Source organism: Melanerpes formicivorus, unplaced genomic scaffold (assembly GCF_026170545.1).
Source record: "Melanerpes formicivorus ecotype bairdi unplaced genomic scaffold, bMelFor1.0.p_v2 SCAF_1, whole genome shotgun sequence".
In the NCBI taxonomy this organism is placed as follows: Eukaryota; Metazoa; Chordata; class Aves; order Piciformes; family Picidae; genus Melanerpes; species Melanerpes formicivorus.
Window position 1 is genome coordinate 3,202,799 of NW_027142353.1, and position 21,535 is coordinate 3,224,333.

The following is a 21,535-nucleotide window of genomic DNA, read 5'->3' on the forward strand; positions in this document are numbered from 1 at the left end:
CATTGACAGCCACTCTTTGGGTGCGGCCATCAAGCCAGTTCCTTATCCATCTAGTGGTCCACCCATCAAACCCATGTGTCACCAGTTTGGAGACCAGGATGTGGTGTGGGACAGTGTCGAAGGCTTTGCTCAGGTCCAGGTTCAACTGTACTTCACATCACACTCATTTTATATAGTTCAGCAACTCAGTATTTTATCAATAAACTTTTCTACTCCTCTCTTCTGAGAATGCCTGTTAAGTATAATGAGTAGAATGAATGAAGTCCACTTCTAAATGGAATATTATTGGTCACCTATAATTACCTTGCAGTGATATTCTCAAAAATGTAATTCTCAAAAATGTAATTCTCAAAAAGCAGAAATTAAGTACCTTTACTTCAGAGCACTAGAAGAGGCTGCCCAGAGAGGTTGCAGAGTCTCCTTCTCCAGGGACTTTCCGTACCCACCTGCATGTGTTTCTGCGTGACCTGCCTTAGGTGATCCTGCTTTGGCAGGGGGATTGGATTCAATGATCTCTGGAGCTTCCTTCCAACCCCTAACATTCTGTGATTCCAAATGTCTGTGGAAGTTAATACAACATTCTGTTATAATGTTTCTTCATATCTTTAGATATGAGAAAAAGCAATGTAGCTGAAATCCATGATATCCAAAGGGATGTTCAGGAGAAGACTTGATAGGGTGCTTGGTTGCATGGTTTAGTTGATTAGGTGGTGTTGGATGATAGGTTGGACGCGATGATCTTTAAGGTCTCTTCCAACCTGGTCTGGTCTATTCTATTCTATTCTATTCTATTCTATTCTATTCTATTCTATTCTATTCTATTCTATTCTATTCTATTCTATTCTATTCTATTCTATTCTATTTTGTTCTATTCTATGTCCTGAGGGATGTGCCACTAATAACCACTGATGTGTAATACTCCCTATCACATGTAACATGGTGGTGAAGACAGGAGACAACATCTCCCTGGTATCTTTCCCATGAAAGACTTCAGTGCATACAATTGTGTACCACAAAAGAGATTTATATTGATCTAACATTTTTTTAAAGTAAGATACACTGTAAGGCCATTGTCATTTGTTTGTTCATTAACCACATACTGAGAAAAATCAAGGACTGAGTTTTCCACATACTGTATTTTGTTGTCATTACAGTAATGAATTTTCCTAATGATGTTTTAAATACAGGTTACAATAGTTACATAGATAACTATATTAAAACTTACTAAACTCTTAGAAATACTGTATACATTTCTGAAATTTATACCTGCAATGAACAGAACTAGCATGTATTCTAAGTTTGTTTATTTTTGAATCATCAAAACCTTTTTTTTTTTCCTTGTAGGTATAGACAAATGCAGTTTGGCACAGAAAGCAAAGTAGCTGAACTTCTACACCAAAGTAAGTTGAAGTCTTTTGAAAGTGAACATGTTCAACTCATGCAGCAAGAAACAGCTAAGAATCTTTCACAATGCCAACTGGAATGTGAGAAATATCAGAGAAAACTGGAGGTATGTAACATAGAGACACTTTACAGGGCATTAACTAGTTGTCTTAAATTGGAATGTAAAATGGAACACCTTTGGGGAAAGTAGCAATGAACATACATGGCTGAATTAATATTTCCACCAAATTCTCATGAAGCAGAATTATGGCAGTTTTAGGCTGTGCCTAGGAAAATTTTCCACAGATCTTGAACAGAAAGTGATAGAGTGTAAATAAATTACCACTGGATGTAAAAGGGAAAATAATGATATGATCTCAATTATCTCACTGGTGTGATTACTGGATGATTTCAAAGGTCTTTTCCAATCTGGTTAATTCTATTCTATTACCAACATAAAGTGAGTTGTGTACACGAGCTTTTTCTCTCTTTTTTGGCTTCCTTCACTCTGGCATATATTAGCTACTGTTTCTGCTGGCTTTGCTGACCTTGGCTGTGTTCTAGTTGTGGTTAAGTACTAACAAGCCACTCTCTACTTCTCTTACTCTCTACTTGTCTTTCTTTTCTTATCCCATGTACAGGGGGGTGGGAAGGAAGCCAGGGAGAGGGAAGCTTTTGGTAGCTCCCCCCAGCCCCCAGGTTTTGTCCAGGAGGGTTCTTGTGTTGCTTATAAATTGTAAATACACATAAATATTGTGTACTTTGTACATATTCATTGCATTCCATATTTTAGATTGTAGTTTCACTTGAAAATACAGGTTCATTTGCATTCAACTGAGCTGGTCTAGCAATTTTATGTTGGGGGGAATTTCAACCCACCACAAGAATCTAATGGCAAAGCTTATTAAGTCTGACTAGTTCATTGGAAAACAAGACTTAAGGACCAAGACAGTAAAATGGTCTTTCATGGTGAGACCCCACCTGGAGTACTGTGTCCAGTTCTGGAGCCCCTATTACAAGAGGGATATGGAGGTGCTGGAAGGTGTCCAGACAAGGGCCACAAGGATGATCAGAGGGCTGGAGCACCTCTCCTATGAGGACAGACTGAAGGAGTTGGGGCTGTTCAGTCTGGAGAAGAGAAGGCTCCGAGGTGACCTAATTGTGGCCTTCCAGTCTCTGAAGGGGGCCTACAGGAAGGCTGGGGAAGGACTTCTCGGGATCTCAGGTAGTGATAGGACTAGGGGGAATGGAATGAAGCTGGAGGTGGGGAGATTCAGGCTAGATGTGAGGAGGAGGTTCTTCACCATGAGAGTGGTGAAACCCTGGAATGGGTTGTCCAGGGAGGTGGTTGGAGCCCCCCGTCCCTGGAGGTGTTTAAGAGCAGGCTGGATGAGGCTCTGGCCAGCCTGATCTAGTGTAAGGTGTCCCTGCCCATGGCAGGGGGGTTGGAACTAGATGATCCTTGTGGTCCCTTCCAACCCTGAATGAAACTATGAAGCTATGAGATGTGTTGAAGACATGTTGAAGTTCATGTGAGGTATTTATGCTTGTATCACAAAGCTACTTATGTCAGTCTATGTGATTATTATAGGAAAAGAAGGCAGTTACACTAGAAGAATTATGGTGAAATCAGAATTATTATTAAAAGCTGGGGTTTGTAATAGCATTGTCAGATAATGCGATGTGCAATATTCACATGCAATTCTGGAACAGCTAAAGAAGTCAAAGGGAGCATATTGTACACAGCTTTGAAAAGATCTGACATTGCTAATCCTGTTGTGGTGTGTTGATCTTGGCCAGTTGCCAGACACCCACTCAGACACTTTCTCACTTCCTCTCCTCAAATTGATGGGATGCAAATAAACTGAAAAAGCTCATGGGTAATATAAAGTTAAGGAGATCACTTACCAGTTACCGTCATAGGCCAAACAGACTTGACCTAAGGAAAACTAATTTCACTTATTACCAATTGAAATATATGTGGACAGTCCGAAACAAAGATAAAAATTAAAGCATCTTTTCCCATCCCTTTCTCTTCTGACTTTAATTTCCTTCCTTCTGACTCCTTGACCTCCCTCTGCATAACAGCTCATCTCTGCTACTCTTTCCTCTGTGTGCTTTTACACTGCTCTTGTGTGGATCCTCCATTGGCTGCAGCTTCCTTCAGGAGAAAATCTTTTCCTACTTGGGTACTCCACAGGTTACAGATCCTGCTCCAGTATGGGATTCTCTAAGGGCTGCAGTGAAGATATCTGCTCTGGTGTGGTCTTTTATGGTCTGCAGGAGAACAACCCGCTTCACCATGATCTTCTCCTGGGGCTGCAAGGGAATTTCTGCTCTGGCACCTGGAACACCTCCTCTCCTCCTTCTCACTTTGGTGTCTGCATCAAAGATGTTTGTCACCTGTCACCTTTTTTTCCCTCTCACACCTTATTGCCCTGCAGCACTTTTATCCTTTCTTAAATACATTTTCCATGAAGTGCCACCGTCTTGGCTTCTGGGCTTAGTTGTGCCCCTGTGATTGCTCAGTTGGAGCCAGCTGGAACCAGTGGAATCCAGCACAGGGCAGCCATGGCTGCCCTTCAGAGAGGGCCACCCCCCATCTGCCTACTGCCAGCACCTGGCATCTGCACCCAGTGAACCTGTTTACATAGTGTTGAATGATTTGGACCTGTTTATCTTTACAAGCTTAGAATTTACTGTCTTTCAAACATGTACTTTCAAAAACTAATCTAATCCTATTCACCTATTTTAGTATCAGAAAGCTGTTTGGTACTCAGCAGAGCAAACTTACTTTAAAAAAAAAGTTAGTCCCAAAATCATAGAGTCATAGAATTGTTAGGGTTGGAAGGGACCTCAGGGATCATCTAGTTCCAATTGCCCTGCCAAATCATATCACTGAGTTCAGTTTGTGAGATTTAAATGAGATTGGCAATGTGTGTCTAAACGTCAAGATACAAACCGGACAGGGCAGAATAAAAAGGTTGTTTTCCCCAGTGCCTGATATGGCAGCCTTCATGTTTTGGAGGATGTTGTTCTTCAGGTCCCTGCATTTCTACTGCTCAGTCTGCCTGGGGTGTTTATGAAAAGAAACTATAGAGTGGAAACAGAACTGGAGAGTTTTAGAGAAAATGTAATTTCTTGTTTTGTCTGTTTTGGGACATTCAGATCTGGCTGATTGAGGTTAATTGTGGTCACAAGCACTGGGAGTGCCAGTTTTTCTAGATTTTGAGGTAGCCAAACAGATTTTCAATTGGACAGGCATGTCTAAACTTTGAGAAGATAGTTAAATTTGAGTTACATATCCATTTTCTATGTGGATATTTATGTGGTCTGATAACATCTAGAATATTTGGCATTCAGTTCTACTAACACTATTTATTGGCACTTCCTTTTCTCTTTAGAGAGATGCGTTGAAACTCATTTAGAAATGTTCTTGCAGAATTTGAATACTCAATGTGTGAAGTTTTTACTTTTTATTCCTTGTGGCTGAATTCTTAATTTTTTAATTTCCTTTTATATAGTATCAGTGTACTAAGGGCTTTTTCTTGCTCTTCTTACGGGATATCAATCCTAATTAATAGTGTATTCAGTAGTATCTTGTAGTTCAGTAATAGTTGCTTTGTGAACCAACTCTTGCTTTTATTTGGATTTAAGCAGAGAGTAGTTTCTCTCCTTGGGCATGCTAAAACTAGGAAACAGATGGTTCACTTGTTGCCAGCTTTTAACCTATTCATTTATTCTTCTGTGGTTTAAATGAAAACAAATGGATTAACCTGTTTGTTCCCCCAACTTGTAAGTGAGGAAAAAAACACACAAAAAAGTGAGACAAAAACATGAGATAAGAATAGAGTTTACTGAGCAAATCAGATAATCATAATACAAATGCAGAATTACCTTAAGACTTTTTGCAGAAAAAGCACAGCAGAAAGCAGCAGCAGGCAGAAGCAAGCGAGCTATTATGGGTTTAAGAACTTGGATGTCTTAACCATGGAGTTGTAAGTCCTCCAAGTCCCAGAGAGGTTCAAGAAGGTGGACTGGAAAGTGTAATCTTTTGTTATTTCATTCTCATCAGCCTGCATCTCTCTTCCCTATATAAAATGTCTGCATAGTCAGTTTCTGCCCTTTTCCTCCCTCTCTTCTTCCAGCACATGGGGGCTCTTGTGTCTTTGGCATTTGCAGAGGAGTAGGGCTTGGTGCAAGTAAGCTGATTTTCTTACTGTGTCATTTGCACCTGGGTAGGAAGGGAAGGAGTGGGGGGGCTTTGAGGCCGGGGGTATTGTGGCCTGGTTGGGGGGCAGGTTTTGGAAGGTCATGGCCTAGTGAGGTTTTGGAGAAGCCCAGGCTGCAGAGATAGGCCGAGGCTGAGTATGAATTGTTGGGTATTTTTGTGCATTTTTGTATTGCTATATACAGTTGTACAGTACTCCCATTTAAATTTCCAATTCTTTCCAATCCTGTGTGGAGCATTTTCTTCTAGTCCTTTGGGGAGGGGTAAAGAGCATCTGACCGCTCCCTAAAACTATGACACCAGCTAAAAACCCAAGTTAGAGCTACTTCCCCATCCCTTCTCCTCCTGCTGCCATCTCAGAGGAAGAGCCCACAGCCACAACCCAGGACCCAAAAGCAGCAGCCGGATCAGGAAGCCTCCCATGTTACACTCTGAACTTCAAGCCCCATAATACTTTCCTCCAGGCAGCCCTTTCATTTTTGAAACTGACATGAGGCAGAATGGTATGAGTAGCAGCAAACTTAATACTCAACTTATGACATATTGGACCAATCTTTTTATATTTGAGTGGCTTGTTTCTCTAAGCATTGTGCATTCATTGGTGTTACTGACAGTGGATCTGGTATCACAGTATCACCAAGGTTGGAAGAGACCTCAAAGATCATCGAGTCCACCCTGTCACCACAGACCTCATGACTAGACCATGGCACCAAGTGCCACGTCCAATCCCCTCTTGAACACCTCCAGGGATGGTGACTCCACCGCCTCCCTGGGCAGCCCGTTCCAATGATGAATGACTCTCTCTGTGAAGAACTTTCTCCTCACCTCCAGCCTAAACCTCCCCTGTCGCAGCTTGAAACTGTGTCCCCTTGTTCTGGTGCTGGTTGCTAGAGAGAAGAGACCAACCCCTTCCAAAATGGTATTACTGTTGTATCCATTATACATGTATTTCTGTATCTTAAGATTTGTATTAATTTTTCATCCTGAATATTTGGTATTTTTATTTGGGACATTTGCATTAAATTTAGCTACAGTACTACTTGATTTTTACTTTACTCATTTGGGTGAGGTTTTTTTCTGCAAAACATGTAGGGTGATCCTTTACTTATCCAGGATTTTTTTATTACATTTATATTCATTGTGTTATCAGTGATGGTTTATATTTTCCAGCACTATATCAGGCTTTAGTTCTTATATAGACCTTCATAAATTTTAGTTTTCAATATATGCTTTTTTCTTTGAGCTTAGTGGATTAAATATTGCCATGGTCCTGAATGTTAAGAGTAATAAGTAAAAAAATAAGAATCTGTTATAACTTAAATACCAAACTTTGATATTCATGCATTTGCCATTTTTTTAAATTGGTGACTGAAATCTAAATCCAGTTAAAGCAACAAAGATAAATGCATTCACACTCTTTTAACTGCTATGTACTGATTGTTTCAGCTGTTACCTTGCTTTTACCCCACTCTCCTTTAAAATTTTTGTAGCTTTTTCAGAGAATCTTAGAATTGCTAAGGTCTGAGGGGATAGGCATAAGTGGTACGACCTGAGAGTATAATCTGTGCAAGAGAATATAGTTGAAAAAATAACTGGCTTTTAAAACTTTTTTAATCTTTCCTGTGCAAAAGTTACATCAAGTATTTAGTATCCTACTGCCAAGCGTTTCACACGTATTATGTTTTGCCTCTTTCGTAAGTGGCTGTAATGCTGAATCCCTGATATTTCCTTTATCTATTTTCACAGGTGCTTACCAAGGAATTTTATAGTCTTCAGTCTTCTAGTGAAATGCGCATCACTGAACTTCAAACACAGAACTCTGAGTTTCAAGCAAGGCTAGATACTTATGAAAAACTTGAGAAAGAGCTTGATGAGATAATATTGCAGACAGCAGAAAGTAAGTTCTGCCACAAATTCTGTTGTATCTGTAGGCATTGCTGGCATTATGACAAGATGTCTTGTTTCTCATAGTGTTTGGAAAATATTACAGTGCCTGTCATTCTCTCTCCTTGTGCCTGACAATTAAGATGCAGTAATTACTTTGATAGAAAATATTAATGATAGGTTTCTAAATGTGTTTGTATATTTGTATCAGGTAAACGTGAACTCAGACATATGGATATTAAAAATCATCTCAGTGGTTTTTTGCCTTATTTATCTTTTCCTTTTTCTAGTAATCCATTATAATTAGTTAGGCATTTTAGGATTTTTCTGTTATTTAGGTATATTCTGAATACTGGGAAACCATCTTTATTGACACACAATTGTAAGTTTCATAATACAGTACCATGATTAGTGTGATTTTTTTTTTTTTTGCATTAATTAGGAGGGGGAAAGCCCTTTCTTGTGTTGAGTTAATAATAATTAGACATTAAGTAGTTGCTTGTGGCAGATCAGACTCTTCTAAGTACTAAAACCTGGATTAAATTCAGGCCTGATTGCATTTGAAAATTTCTGTCTCTGGATGACAAAACCCACATCATGTTCTCCAACACAGAAAAATTCCTGTGAAATCTGTATTGATTCTCAGCCTAAATGAATCCACAGGGCAAAAAATTTCTAATTGAAACTAAGACTCTAATCTTAAAGTCTTTTGGCCTGTGTGTAAACAAACCAGGACATTTTAAGACTTCAAACTAATTGGTAGAGTGTTATTGTCCTTTTTCCCTTTTTTTACTCCTCTGAAAAGCAATCACAATTTATAAGCAATGTTTTCCAGGTAGAAGATCATTGCATAAGCTTTATATATAAAAATAGTATAGGGCAAAGTTTGTATTACTGGGATGAAGTGATTTTTGTGTGTGTTTAGTAATTAGACTATACACACTTCATTAATTTTTATACACTGCAGCTTGTCCTTGTTAGAATGACATGGATTACCAAAGGTTCCAGCCTGACCATAAGCATCTTTGCTATATGCATGCTTATGTTTTAGTCAGTAACATGTTTGTCAAAGTGTAGATATATATCAACTTGCCTAAATAGTATTTATGCAGAAGCTTTGGACCTTACTTGATTTTTTTTCCATGGAAAAGAGTTTAGAATGGTGTTTTTTGTTTACACTGATTGACATTTCCTTCTGCTTCTTGGGATGGCAGTAAAGTTTTTTTTACAGAACTAAATCATTCTTAACTTCTTATTATGTATTTTAATTACAGTTAATATTCTGTGCTATAGAATGTGATTTAAAGAAATTAAAATTTCTAAATGGACTGTTCTGGTAGAATACAAATCATGCATTTTCTGATTTTTGTGGGATGAAAAAGGGGAGTTATAGTTCAATATTATTTCAATATTATTTCTATTTAATGTCTATAATTGTTTTTTCTTACTATTATTATATCATAATTATATCATAATTGTGGCCTTCCAGTATCTGAAGGGGGCCTACAGGAAGGCTGGGGAAGGACTTCTCAGGATCTCAGGTAGTGATAGTACTAGGGGGAATGGAATGAAGCTGGAGGTGGGGAGATTCAGGCTGGAGGTAAGGAGGAGGTTCTTCACCATGAGAATGGTGAAGCCCTGGAATGGGTTGTCCAGGGAGGTGGTTGGAGCCCCCCATCCCTGGAGGTGTTTAAGAGCAGGCTGGATGATGCTGTGGCCAGCCTGATCTAGTGTGGGGTATCCCTGCCCATGGCAGGGGGGTTGGAACTAGATGATCCTTGTGGTCCCTTCCAACCCTGAATGATACTATGATACTATGATACTATGATAAATTATAGTGGAAATTGGTATTGGTACTAAATAAGACTGAATTCTATCACCAAGGTGATCTGAGAAAAAGTAGAACTGTACTGCTGGGGATTGAGTTATCTGGACTTTTTAATAAACAGTGTATTTGCACATGAGGCAGCTTTAGTCATATAATCATATATGCTTTCTATTTTGTCCTTTGGAGAATGTGCATGTGGAAGAGATCACTGAATTGTGACTGTTCTTCCCTCATTATTTTGCCTAATTTTATTAATACTGAAATAACATGAAACAGCCTGTTCAGGAAATCATCAAGAACTTATGTTGCCACTCCTTACATCATCTGAGTGGTTTCCACATGAATAATAATAGTAGACTTTCTTGGCATTTGTCTCTTCAGGGTGAAATCTTCATTTGGGGATATTTTTCTTGTAGACTAGTTGTGTGATTTTTTTTGCTTCCATTGATCTTTTTATTTAAAAGATTTAACCTTTTGATATCCTCACAGTGGCACTTTTTTAACTTAATAATGTAAAAAACTTTATTCATTAGTAAGTGTCCCCTAACTTGTAAAATGTGCATTTTACACCACTAAATCAGGTGAAGAGGTGGAAAAACATAAAAGGAGCACAGACTGATATGTAACATGACTTCGGCTTGATATCTATATTTCAGTGTTTTTTTTTCTTCACATGGACACTAGTGACAGGAATTTGTAGGGCAGGATCATACTGAATTTTTTCTGAGACATACAACAGTAAATTCATAACTAAAAAGGATTATGACTGGGGCAGGCTAAATTATTCCTGATGGTTTTCTGAACCCGGAGTATTTAAGGCACCGAAGCATTCCCTATCATAACTAAGACAGCCTTAAAATTCTGAAGTTCTAGGGCCTTTGTGCCGCCAGATCAGCAAGCTCTTTGTGTCATACTGGAATTTCTGTGCTGTTGTTTTGTGTAACTATGTTTATGACTTACCATAAGTGCTCTCTAGAGGCTTTTCTCTTTTTGAACATCTTCTACAAATTCTTGTTTAAAATAGTATTAAAAGGGAAAGGAGAAAGTATTTCTGATTTTGAGGTGCATGAAAGATGAGTCAGATAGGATAGTCACATAATTTCCTAAATTTAGTTCTCCTGTTCCCAACAGCTTGGTTCAGCAAAGCTGTTGTATGGTGCCTGGGTTGCTGTACACTTGTGCCCCTTGCTCTTTCACACCCCTGCTACTCCCATTTTTCTCTTTGTGCTCCTTTACTCCTCCTCTACTCCTCCTCTGTGTCCCCTTCTCTCTGCCCCTGCCTATCTCCTTCACAAACACTTCAATTTTTCTTTTTTTTTCCTGGACCACTTTATCTTACGGGAAAGAGGAAACCTGAATTCCGTGAGCTGAAATGTTAAAGTCTCTACATGTGTTATTCTTGTTGCTGTTGAGATTTCTTTTCAAAGCAATTCCAATATATTTAAATCCTTAGAAATATGTTTTCAGAAGTAAGTAATGTATGGAGATGGAGATTATTGTATTTTATTTTTTTTGTATACACATAAGAATAGCCTGCTTGCCCTTCTCTGAAGATTGGTATGATGTTTATTTTCCCCAGGTTAATAGAAAGAAGTTTCTAACCACCATAGTCTTTCAAAAATGGCAGTAAGCAGCCTCACAGTGAGATCACTCCCTCAGCAGCCCTGAATGTGTCCTTTCTGGTTCCATGGACTTGTTTATATCCAGTTGGTTTAAACCCTCCCTAATTTTGTCTCTGCTTCCTCATATATGCACAGAAAATGAATTCTGTATGAAAAATCCCTGTACTGCTGAATTACACTGTGCATGTTTTGTGATTATACCAATAATATGAATAAGCAAGGACTCTGAACTCTTTTGCCTTACTTTCATATTGCATAAATCTGATGATAATCAGAAAAATAAAAAGAGAAAAACTTGCCACTGTTGAAATAAATTAATGTATGACACTGTATTAATGCCAATTGTGAACAAAATAGTTCCACTCTGTTACACCAGGTGAAAATCTAGCTGCTAGAAAAATGCTTATGCAGGTGTAGAATTATAAATAGAATTGATTAGAAGTTTGTAAGTTCTTTGACTGTAGTTATATCCTTCAACAGTACCATCCTGTGCTTTTTTCCAGTGGAAGATGAAGTTGAAGCTGAAAGGGTTCTCTTCTCATATGGATATGGTGCTAACATTCCAACAACAGCCAAAAGACGATTAAAGCAAAGGTATAAAAGTGCCTCCTGAATTTACTTTTCCAAGATAAAGTAATTACGTGAATTAGTTTTTGTTTCATAATCCAGCCAGTTTGATTAACATAATACATTTTTTTAATGACTTAAGTGTACTGGAATAGAATGAAGACTAGGTCCTGTTGATGTGTTTGATGCATGTAAGTGAACATATGCATGTTTTTCTAGGTCGTTTTATGATCTTTTCATTGTTTTACAAAAAGATTAATTTTAACTGTATAAAAGTAATCAGCAGTAGAAATATTTGCATTGTTTACATATATGTAATAGGAAATAAATTTGCAGTACTCTAAAAATGATTGTATGTAATCGTAAGAAAAACACTTCTGTGAGGAAATTAATAAGGTCAACATTTCATAGCATCACTATTTCTTCTTTATTAATACTGCTAACAGTTATATTTCTTAAATTTGCTGTAGCACCATTTGATCAATAGATAAAAATTATAATAGAATAGAATAATAGAATAGAATAATAAACTAGGTTGGAAGAGACCTTCAAGATCATCGTGTCCAACCCATCAACCAATCCAACCCACCTAAACAACTAAACCATGGCACCAAGCACCCCATCAAGTCTCCTCCTGAACACCTCCAATGATGGTGACTCCACCACCTCCCCAGGCAGCCCATTCCAATGGGCAATCACTCTCTCTGTGTAGAACTTCTTCCTGACATCCAACCTAAACCTCCCCTGGTGCAGCCTGAGACTGTGTCCTCTTATTCTGGTACTGGCTGCCTGGGAGAAGAGACCAACCTCCTGTCTACAACTTCCCTTAAGGTAGTTGTAGAGAGCAATAAGGTCACCCCTGAGTCTCCTCTTCTCCAGGCTGAGCAACCCCAGCTCCCTCAGACTTTCCTCATAGGGCTTGTGTTCCAAACCCCTCACCAACTTCGTTGCCCTTCTCTGGACGTGTTCCAGCAAGTCAACATCCTTCCTAAACTGAGGGGCCCAGAACTGGACACAGTACTTGAGGTGCAGCCTAACCAGTGCAGTGTACAGGGGCAGCCTACTTGCCAGAAAGAACTGTTCCATTACTTCTGACATAGGCACCATACACCCCTAGTAGTAAATTAGTAAATGCCTGGGAACATTGTGAAGCATTGAGACTGAATGGCATGTAGCAGCCTGCTGTCATTAAACTGAACTCTCAGTACAGATTTGCTGCATGTGAACTACCTATTGGCAGTAATTGCTTACCCATGCAATGCCTAGGGACTAGTGTTAATGAACACTTTGGTAGTTTGCTAGCAACAAACTATCACATTATTGAGCACTGCGTTATTTTTCTGGTGTAGTTGGCATTAGGTTTTCCAGAATGTCTTTGCAGATCAGTCCCTTTCTTCCTTTCCTTTAAACTAGTTAAAAAACATACTGGCAAGCATACTTGAAAGATGTACTTGTGTGTATCATTAAATACTTGGAAATTCTGGTTGAATTCACTAAACAGTTATAGCTGGGAAAATTATGATAGGCTACATTCCCAAATTTGCCATGGGAAGTTTCCCCTTCCACTGCAATAACTAATGCATAAGACCCCTAACTAGTCAAAAAAGTGGTTCATTTCATTTCTTTTTTGTACTAGATGGGAACTTTACACTCATCTTGCTTCTCCTAAATAAAAATGCAAATGACTGGTTTGGAGATTTTTTTTTCTCAGTTATTGCTTGCACAGCCTACAGCTCCTTGTAGTAGGAGCTGTGAGAATCAGCCTCTTAGTAAATACTATTGAAAGTTTCAGGTAATTCCTCTCATAAAATGTGAAAATACTAAGATAGTCAGTGTGAAAGGGTAGGCTTATAACACAGGTGAAGAATATCAAAACTTCTGCCAAATCTTAAAAGTGTATTCCCTCTTACTGAGCAGAAGGTGGAGATTATGACTGGTTAATTTTTCAGAGAAAATTTGTGCTTATCTAGCTTTACACATTCTAAGCCTGTGCTGGGTTGAGGCAGCCCCCCTCCCCACCACGGGCAAAAATAACAACTCAGACAAACGGATTGCAAAAGTGATGGAGAGTTTAAACAGAAAGCAGTGAATGTTTACAGAAAGCCAAAAGCACAGTGACAAAGAAAAATCCCAAAACAGACCCAGAAACATCCCATCCCCACCTGAGGGTACACCCAAGACCCCCAGGGCTCCTTCTCAGCTGGCCAGGTCTGAGACTGCCCATCCCCCCATGGCCTTGAGCCTAGCCAGGCCCAAAGCCAGGAGACATCTCCCCAGTTACCAGCGGAAGGAGGAGGAAAAAAGAGGAAGTGCTAGACCCCGCACTGGATCTTATAGTGGTGCAAAGAATTATGGTAAGCAATACCTAATTTCCTGTGTCCACCCCTCTTGGCTGGACTTCTGGACACAGGAAGTAAACACAGCAGGGGGCACCCAGCTCAAACTGCAACATAAGCCTCAGTTCAAGGGTAAATATAATTTCCCAATTGGTTTCCTGTAGACCACTTACACTCTTACAGATTCAGTATCATGGTCAAGGAGTGGATAACACTTTACTATCCATTATTTGGAGAATAAGTCTTATATCTTTAGTTATGGATGGTATGCATTGAGAGTCTAAGGTCTGGAGTAACTTCTCCCTTTTGTCAATGTACAGGTTTCTGAAAAATGCCACACATTTCACTGGAAGGGTAGATTGTTGTGGAGAGCCATTAGTCCAGTGGTTTAGGAACACTGGAAGTTGGTATTAGCCCTGTGTGTCTTCCTTGGCTTTAGAGCTCTGAATTTCCTTTGTCATATTGTGAAATAGACCAGTGACCAGAATAACTAAATGCAGAGGGGTACAATGATAAATTCTCTAGATACAGGTGTGCTAATAGGCCACCAGGCTGCTGAATCCTGAAAAAAAGGGGGGAAAAAACAGATGGCAGGATTCATTCCAGGATGTAGACATCTAGTCCCAGGTTTAACAGAGAGACTCAGCATCTCACTTCCCATTATAACCAATTCTGTTCTGATCAGTATGTCAACAGAGTTTGGAGTACATTCCAGTTCGCCATCCAGGAATTCATTTTAGTGGAATATAGTCACGCTATACAAACTGTTCTGGATAGATCTAAATGATTAATAACAGCTTGAAAAGGCCAGGTCAGATATCTGGAAGTAGGCTTTGTAATTGCATATCGAGTCTTCCTGTTGCTGCTTATCGATGATAAACTCTTTTGATTTTAGACATCAAACATGAAAGAGGTTGAGGATCTAGCTTTTTAACTAGGATGTTTAAGTAACTCAGTAGTCCTTTCTCTTCACTTCTAACTTAATTTGTGAATCTGCTGAAGAGCTAATTCTTTTAAAGTGGCAATCATATTTAAGTATGTAGCATATCAGATGTCGGATAACACAATTCCAACTGTTTTGAAAATGCTAAAATACCACATTTTTCAGTGTTCCACTGCAAAATGTATATAAATATTCTTTAAAAAAAAAAATAAATGGAGAAGCCTATTGCAGATACTCCCTAAAGTTGCTAAAAAGTAAATATTGGTAATTCATTTTGACATGGTTACTGCAACTGTATATTGTACAAATTACCTAGGTAATTGATTTCTAAGAAAACACTACAGTGGCATAACTATGGGAATACTATGGCAGTGCTGCTAAATTTTGTAATGTTTTCATTGTTTTTCTGACTTCAGCCATTCTGAATGTTTCACTGTGTAGTTTATATATATTTGTATTTAAGTGTTGGTGAAAAATTAAGGCAATCAAGTTCTGAAGTATAAATGTGAGAATTTCTTTTGCATATTTTGGAAAAACTTCAACTTGAGCTTGCTTTTTATTGGCACAGCGTTCACTTGGCAAGGAGGTTACTGCAGCTAGAAAAGCAAAACTCATTGCTTGTAAAAGATCTGGAACATCAGAAGGAACAAGTAACACAGATTTCACAAGAGGTAAATTACTGCTACAAAAAAATCAAATCTGCAGAGACTATAAACATTGCAGAACAGCTGTTCATAAAATGAAATATTTTCTAAACAGTGTTTATTATCCATTTGATGTCAAAAGATGGCCTCATAATTAACTAAAACTCTATGTTAAACATTTTCAAAGAACTTTATATTGTATTTTGAAATGAAGATCAGAAGAGGGATTACTTTACAGGCTAAACAAGAATGTAAGCCAGACAGAAAACATTCTGATTTTGGAGCAGACCAGCTAGCCAAACTAGTTTGTTCTGTTTGTTTTTTTCCAGTGAATACCTTTTTACATGTTACAGAGCTCTTCTCTTAAAATCACTTTTAAAATCTTAAAGTCACTGTGAATTCTTTTCTTCAGTCTTTGGAACATACCAATCTAGGGAATTTTTAATATAAGCCTCTTTTTTTTTCTTTAAAAAAGCCAAATTTTTACTATTTTATTTTATTCTGTTACAATGAGTTTAATTTCATTATATTTTAAAATTCTCTGTATCACCCCTGAAATCAGATACTGTGTTGATATGGAGAACAAAGACTAAATAAAACTCATTTTGAAATATTCCAGAATTAGGGCAAGCTAATTTTTTTAAAATCTTTTTAAGACTGTCTTTTGGGTTTCTCTTAGGAACCAAAGAACATCCAGGTTTGCTATTAGATATTGCCACCATATGGAATTCCTAGGCTGACAGTTTTAGGAATGCAATTAACAGTTTGATAAAGCCATGGTCACTATAAATTAGGATAACTATATGCAAGTGATTCACAGTGCAAATACTTGCATTTCCTACATACTTAAAAACTTCCATGTGCTTTATAAGTGTGTGTGTGTGTGTGTGTGTGTGTGTGTATATATAGATATATAAAATAGAATACAGAATTAACCAGGTTGAAAAAGACCTTTGATATCAAGTCCAACCTATCACCCAACACCATCTAATCAACTAAACCATGGCACTAAGTGCCTCATCCAGTCTCTTTTTAAACACTTCCAGTGATGGTTGCTCCACCACCTCCCGGGGCAGCCCATGCCAATGGGCACTCACTCTTTCTGCGAAGAATTTCTTCCTAACATCCAGCCTAAACCTCCCCTGGCACAGCTTGAGATTATGTCCTCTTGTTCTGTTGGTGGCTGCCTGGGAGAAGAGACCAACCCCCACCTGGCTCCAACCTTCCTTCAGGTAGTTGTAGATGGCAGTAAGATCTCCCCTGAGCCTCCTCTTCTCTAGGCTAAACAACCCCTGCTCCTTCAGCCTCTCCTCACCACCCCTCCCAACCCCTCACCAAGCCTGGTTGCCCTTCTCTGGACACGTTCAAGAGTCTCAATGTCCTTCTTAAACTGAGGATCCCAAACTGGACACAGTACTCAAGGTGTGGCCCAACCATACTAAGTACAGGGGCAGAATGACCTCCTTGCTCCTGCTGGCCACACCATTCCTGACAGAGGCCAGGATGCCATTGGCCTTCGTGGCTGCCTGGGCACACTGCTGGTTCATGTTCAGCCTACTATCGATGAATCCCCCCAGGTCCCTTTCTGCCTTGCTGCTCTCCAGCCACTCTGACCCCAGGCAGTTCCTAACCCAGCACAGAGTGCTGCTGTCCAAGCCATGGGCTGACAGCTTGGGGGGACGGTGTCAAAGGCATTGCTGAGGTCCAGGTAGACTACATCCACAGCCTTCCCCACATTTACCAGGTGGGTCACTTGATCATAGGAGGAGATCAAGTTGGTCAGGCAGGACCTGCCCTTCCTAAATCCATGCTGGCTGGGCCTGATCCCTTGGCTGTCCTGTAAGTGCAGTGTGATTGCACTCAGGATGACCTCTTCCGTAATCTTGCTCCTTCCAGCCCTTCTTGTGGATGGGCATTACATTGACCAGCTTCCAGTCATCTGGTATCTCTCCAGCAAGCCAGGACTGTTGAAAAATGATGGAGAGTGGCTTGGCCAGCTCATCTGCCAGCTCTCTCAGCATCCTAGAATGAAGCCCATCCAGTCCTGTGGACTTGTGGGGATCCAAGTGGCTGAGCAGGTTTCTAACTACTTCCTCCTGGATTACGGGGGAACTATACTGCTCCCTGACTCCATCTGCCAGCTCAGGAGGCCAGTTGTCTGTCAGACAACCTATCTTGCTATTAAAAATTGAGGCAATTTTTTGTTACATCTTTTGTTACAATATTCCCCTCTGTGTCCACTAAGGAGTGGAGGTTGTCCTGGGCCCTCCTTTTGCCATTAATGTATTTATAAAAGCATTTTTTGTTGTCCTTCACAGAAGTGACCAGCCTAAGCTCTAAATGGGCTTTTCCCTCTAATTTTTTTCCTGCATTACTTAGCAACATTATAATAATGAAACATGATTATAATGAAAGATACATAAACAGTGATGTTTTATGAGCTGTTTTTAACCAATACACAATTTATTGTGAATTCTTCCTGGGTATGTGCTAGTAATTTGTGTTTGACTAAAACATATCTTTCAAATCTTCTTGATGACTTCAAGAGATTTGTGAACACAATGTGGTTTTCAGGATTTTTTCTATATTATTCTTTTGCTGTTGTTAATAAAATGAGGGACTTCTCAGGATACCAGGTAGTGACAGGACTAGGGGGGATGGAATGAAGCTGGAGGTGGGGAGATTCAGGCTGGTTGTGAGGAGGAAGTTCTTCACAAGAGTGGTGAAGCCCTGGAATGGGTTGTCCAGGGAGGTGGTTGGGACACTGTCCCTGGAGGTGTTTAAAACCAGGCTGGATGAGGCTCTGGCCAGCCTGATGTAGTGTGGGGTGTCCCTGCCCATGGCAGGGGGGTTGGAACTAGATGATCCTTGTAGTCCTTTCCAACTCTGACTGAACTATGATACTATGATAAAATCTGTGCTTTATTTCCCACTTAAATCTCACTGGTTTCCACTTCAATACATTTCCCTTTAACCACAGTGGTTTTATATTTGCTTCTAGATCGCTGATTAAAGATTCAGTGAGAGACCTTAGTTCACATTTGTGCAAAATTCCACTAGAAGATCTTCACCTCATGTTTATCCCCCCATGAGGTGTGATGTAGCACTTTCTTGATAATCTATCATATAATTGTATAATTTAAGTCAGAATAGCATCTAGTACAAAGTTCAGTATCTTGCAGATAGCTAATACATAGCTACTAATCCTATTACTATCAGACTCCTCAGGATAAATAAAATCTTTTAAGACCTGCTTTCTGGTAAAGTCATGTCTGGCATTCAGGTCTGAATGCTTCTTCAGATTTCTTTCTAGTAGCAATCAAAAATTACTATGTTTAGCTTCCGCTCTAAATTTTGGAATGAAATAACTTTGCAGAGGTTTTGAGCTACAGTGCCAGAACTGATGGGTAGGGAATCTCTCATGTCTCAAAGGTTTTTATGGTCTTTAGGTGACCTAAAAAGCAAATGCTGAGTCTGTATGCAGTAGAATCAATATCCTAAATACAGAAATTTATGAAGATGATACTTTTGGCTTGTTGCCAAATGACTTTTTCAAGCCTTCATCATGACGTTGTATGCCTTGATTGAAACATTTTTAACTAAAGCAGATTTACATCTCACTCTGAGAACATGGGTCTAGCTGAAAAATCCTTCACCTTAATAAAGGTGTCCATTCAGAGATAAATAATAAATGTTCAATGGCAAGGTATGAGATCTCATACTTAAAAGAATGAAACAGAAATACTTAAGTAAATCTCATACATCAAGACAGAAAGAAAGTAGAGTAGCTTGCAAAAATGAATGCTGTTGATGAAGGATAATTTTTACATGTGTGTGTAGAGCAGTAAAACTGATCCATTATATGCATTTAACACTTAATTATTACAATTTCATGACAACCTCTTTTGAGTTTATAAAATCAAACAGGCTCCAAAGCACCATCATGGAGAAGAAAGGTTCAGCCTTATTTTCGTAACAGCAGCATGCTTTTTAGCTGATAAAGTCAGCAAGTTAATATCACTTAGCAAATCAAGCTTACACCACCTCACTTGTCCTTTCCCACTGAAGTACTTTAATTCTTATCACTGAGAACAATGAAGAACTTCACACTGTTATGACAGCATCCTTTGAAAATCTTAGGCTATCATGAACAGGATTCCAAACAAGATCACTTGGATCAGTTTTCTCCTATAATGGCAGTCTCAAGGCTTTGTGCTGCAGTTATTAGACCATCCTGGATTAGTACACTGTATCTTGGAATTGCCCATTTGTCATGTGCTGTCTTCCTGAAGAAGATCATTTTTCATAGCTTGTACTCTGGGAAAAATAATAGCTTTTTAAATTTGTTATCAATTTATTGAGGATTATTACTTTCTTCAAGAAGATGATTGCCTCATGTGTTTACTTCTCTGCAGTAAAACTTAGCATTTCACTGTGGACTGGAATAGCATGTATTTAAGTACTTTAGGATTTGCATAAATTTGATGAAGTGCTATGTGTTTGCCTCTCATTTCACTTTTTAAAACATGAAGTGGCATTAACTCCCCTTTTAGTGAGGCAAGTAAGGTGGGCAAGCAATGTTTCACCTCTGTTCTGTTTTTTAATAAACTTGAACTATTAAGTTCTTTGTATATTTGGCAGAGTACGGGGAGAAGTATCATAGTATCAGTCAGGGTTGGAAGGGACCACTAGGATCATCTAGTTCCAATGCCCCTGCCTTGGGCAGGGACACCCCACACTAGATCAGGCTGGCCAGAGCCTCATCCAGCCTGCTCTTAAACACCTCCAGGGACGGGGCCTCAACCACCTCCCTGGACAACCCATTCCAGGGCTTCACCACTCTCACGGGAAAGAACCTCCTCCTAACATCCAGCCTGAATCTCCACTCTCGTGGTTTAAAAATTGTGATGAGAAGAAAAATCTGATTTTAGGGAAGTCCTGAATATAACTGAAATGGTCTAGTTCTATAGGAAGAGATTTGGGGGTTGTTTTTTTCTCTGCTTGTTTGGAACAAGAATAGGACAACTGTCTCCTGAGTCAGATTTGGCAAATGCAGATTGATAAATTTTATAAAGTAATTTGAATGTTTAGTCATAGAATCATAGAATCAATAAGGTTGGGAAAGACCTCAGAGATCATCAAGTCCAACTTATCACCCAACACCACCTGATTACTAAACCATGGCACCAAGTGCCACATCCAATCCGTTTTTGAACACCTCCAGCGACAGTGACTCCACCACCTCCCTGGGCAGCACATTCCAATGGCAAACAACTCTTTCTGTGAAGAACTTTCTCCTCACCTCGAGCCTAAACTTCCCCTGGCACAACTTGAGTCTGTGTCCTCTTCTTCTGGTGCTGGTTGCCTGGGAGAAGAGATCAACCCCCACCTGGCTACAGCCTCCTTTCAGATAGTTGTAGACAGCAATAAGGTCTCCCCTGAGCCTCCTCTTCTCTAGGCTAAACAATCACAGCTCACTTAGTATCTCCTCGTAGGGCTTGTGCTCAAGGCCTCTGACCAGATTTGTTGCCCTTGTCTGGACACGTTCAAGAGTTTCTATGTCCTTCTTCAATTGAGGGGCCCAGATCTGGACACAGTACTCAAGGTGTGGCCTAACCAGTGCTGAGTAAATAATTTTCCATTTAACTCATTCTATTAGACCTGTTTGCATTTAATATTTTAAAGGTTTTGATTTATTTTTCCAAGAATCTAATTGGTATTCTTGACTTCTATGTACTCCAGCTGCTGAAACTGCTAAGTTTTCATGTGTGATTTTAATTCTGGACAGATCTGAGTGAATGATTATATTTAAATGCTCAAGATGTGAGCTATATCATGTGAGACTTTTAAACCTAATTCTAATTTGTCCAGGGGAATAGGACTAGAATCTTAGAATCATTCTTGTTAGAAAAGAACTTCTAGATCATTGAGAATACAGTTATTTTATACTAGTCTTGTAAACATCCCGTTGGATTTCACTGTTCATACACAGTGACTGATTAGAGGAAAGGGGAGTTTTCTTTCGTTGTTACCATGGTTTTGTTAGGATTCAATTTCTGATCTGAAAAATTGACTATAATACTCAGCTCTGGTGAGA

The 21,535-nt window shown here is 39.2% G+C and overlaps 1 protein-coding gene across 7 annotated transcripts in view; it reads left to right on the forward strand.

Annotated features, from left to right (window-relative positions):
* PIBF1 (progesterone immunomodulatory binding factor 1) overlaps window positions 1-21,535 on the forward strand; it is a 152,223-nt gene that overhangs the window by 95,887 nt on the left and 34,801 nt on the right. For all 7 annotated transcript variants that reach the window (XM_068150832.1, XM_068151075.1, XM_068151251.1 and 4 more), the window contains 4 exons: window positions 1,345-1,510; window positions 7,361-7,511; window positions 11,452-11,542; window positions 15,363-15,465. In XM_068150832.1, the coding sequence (XP_068006933.1) occupies window positions 1,345-1,510; window positions 7,361-7,511; window positions 11,452-11,542; window positions 15,363-15,465 (511 nt within the window). The remainder of the gene's footprint in view (window positions 1-1,344; window positions 1,511-7,360; window positions 7,512-11,451; window positions 11,543-15,362; window positions 15,466-21,535) is intronic.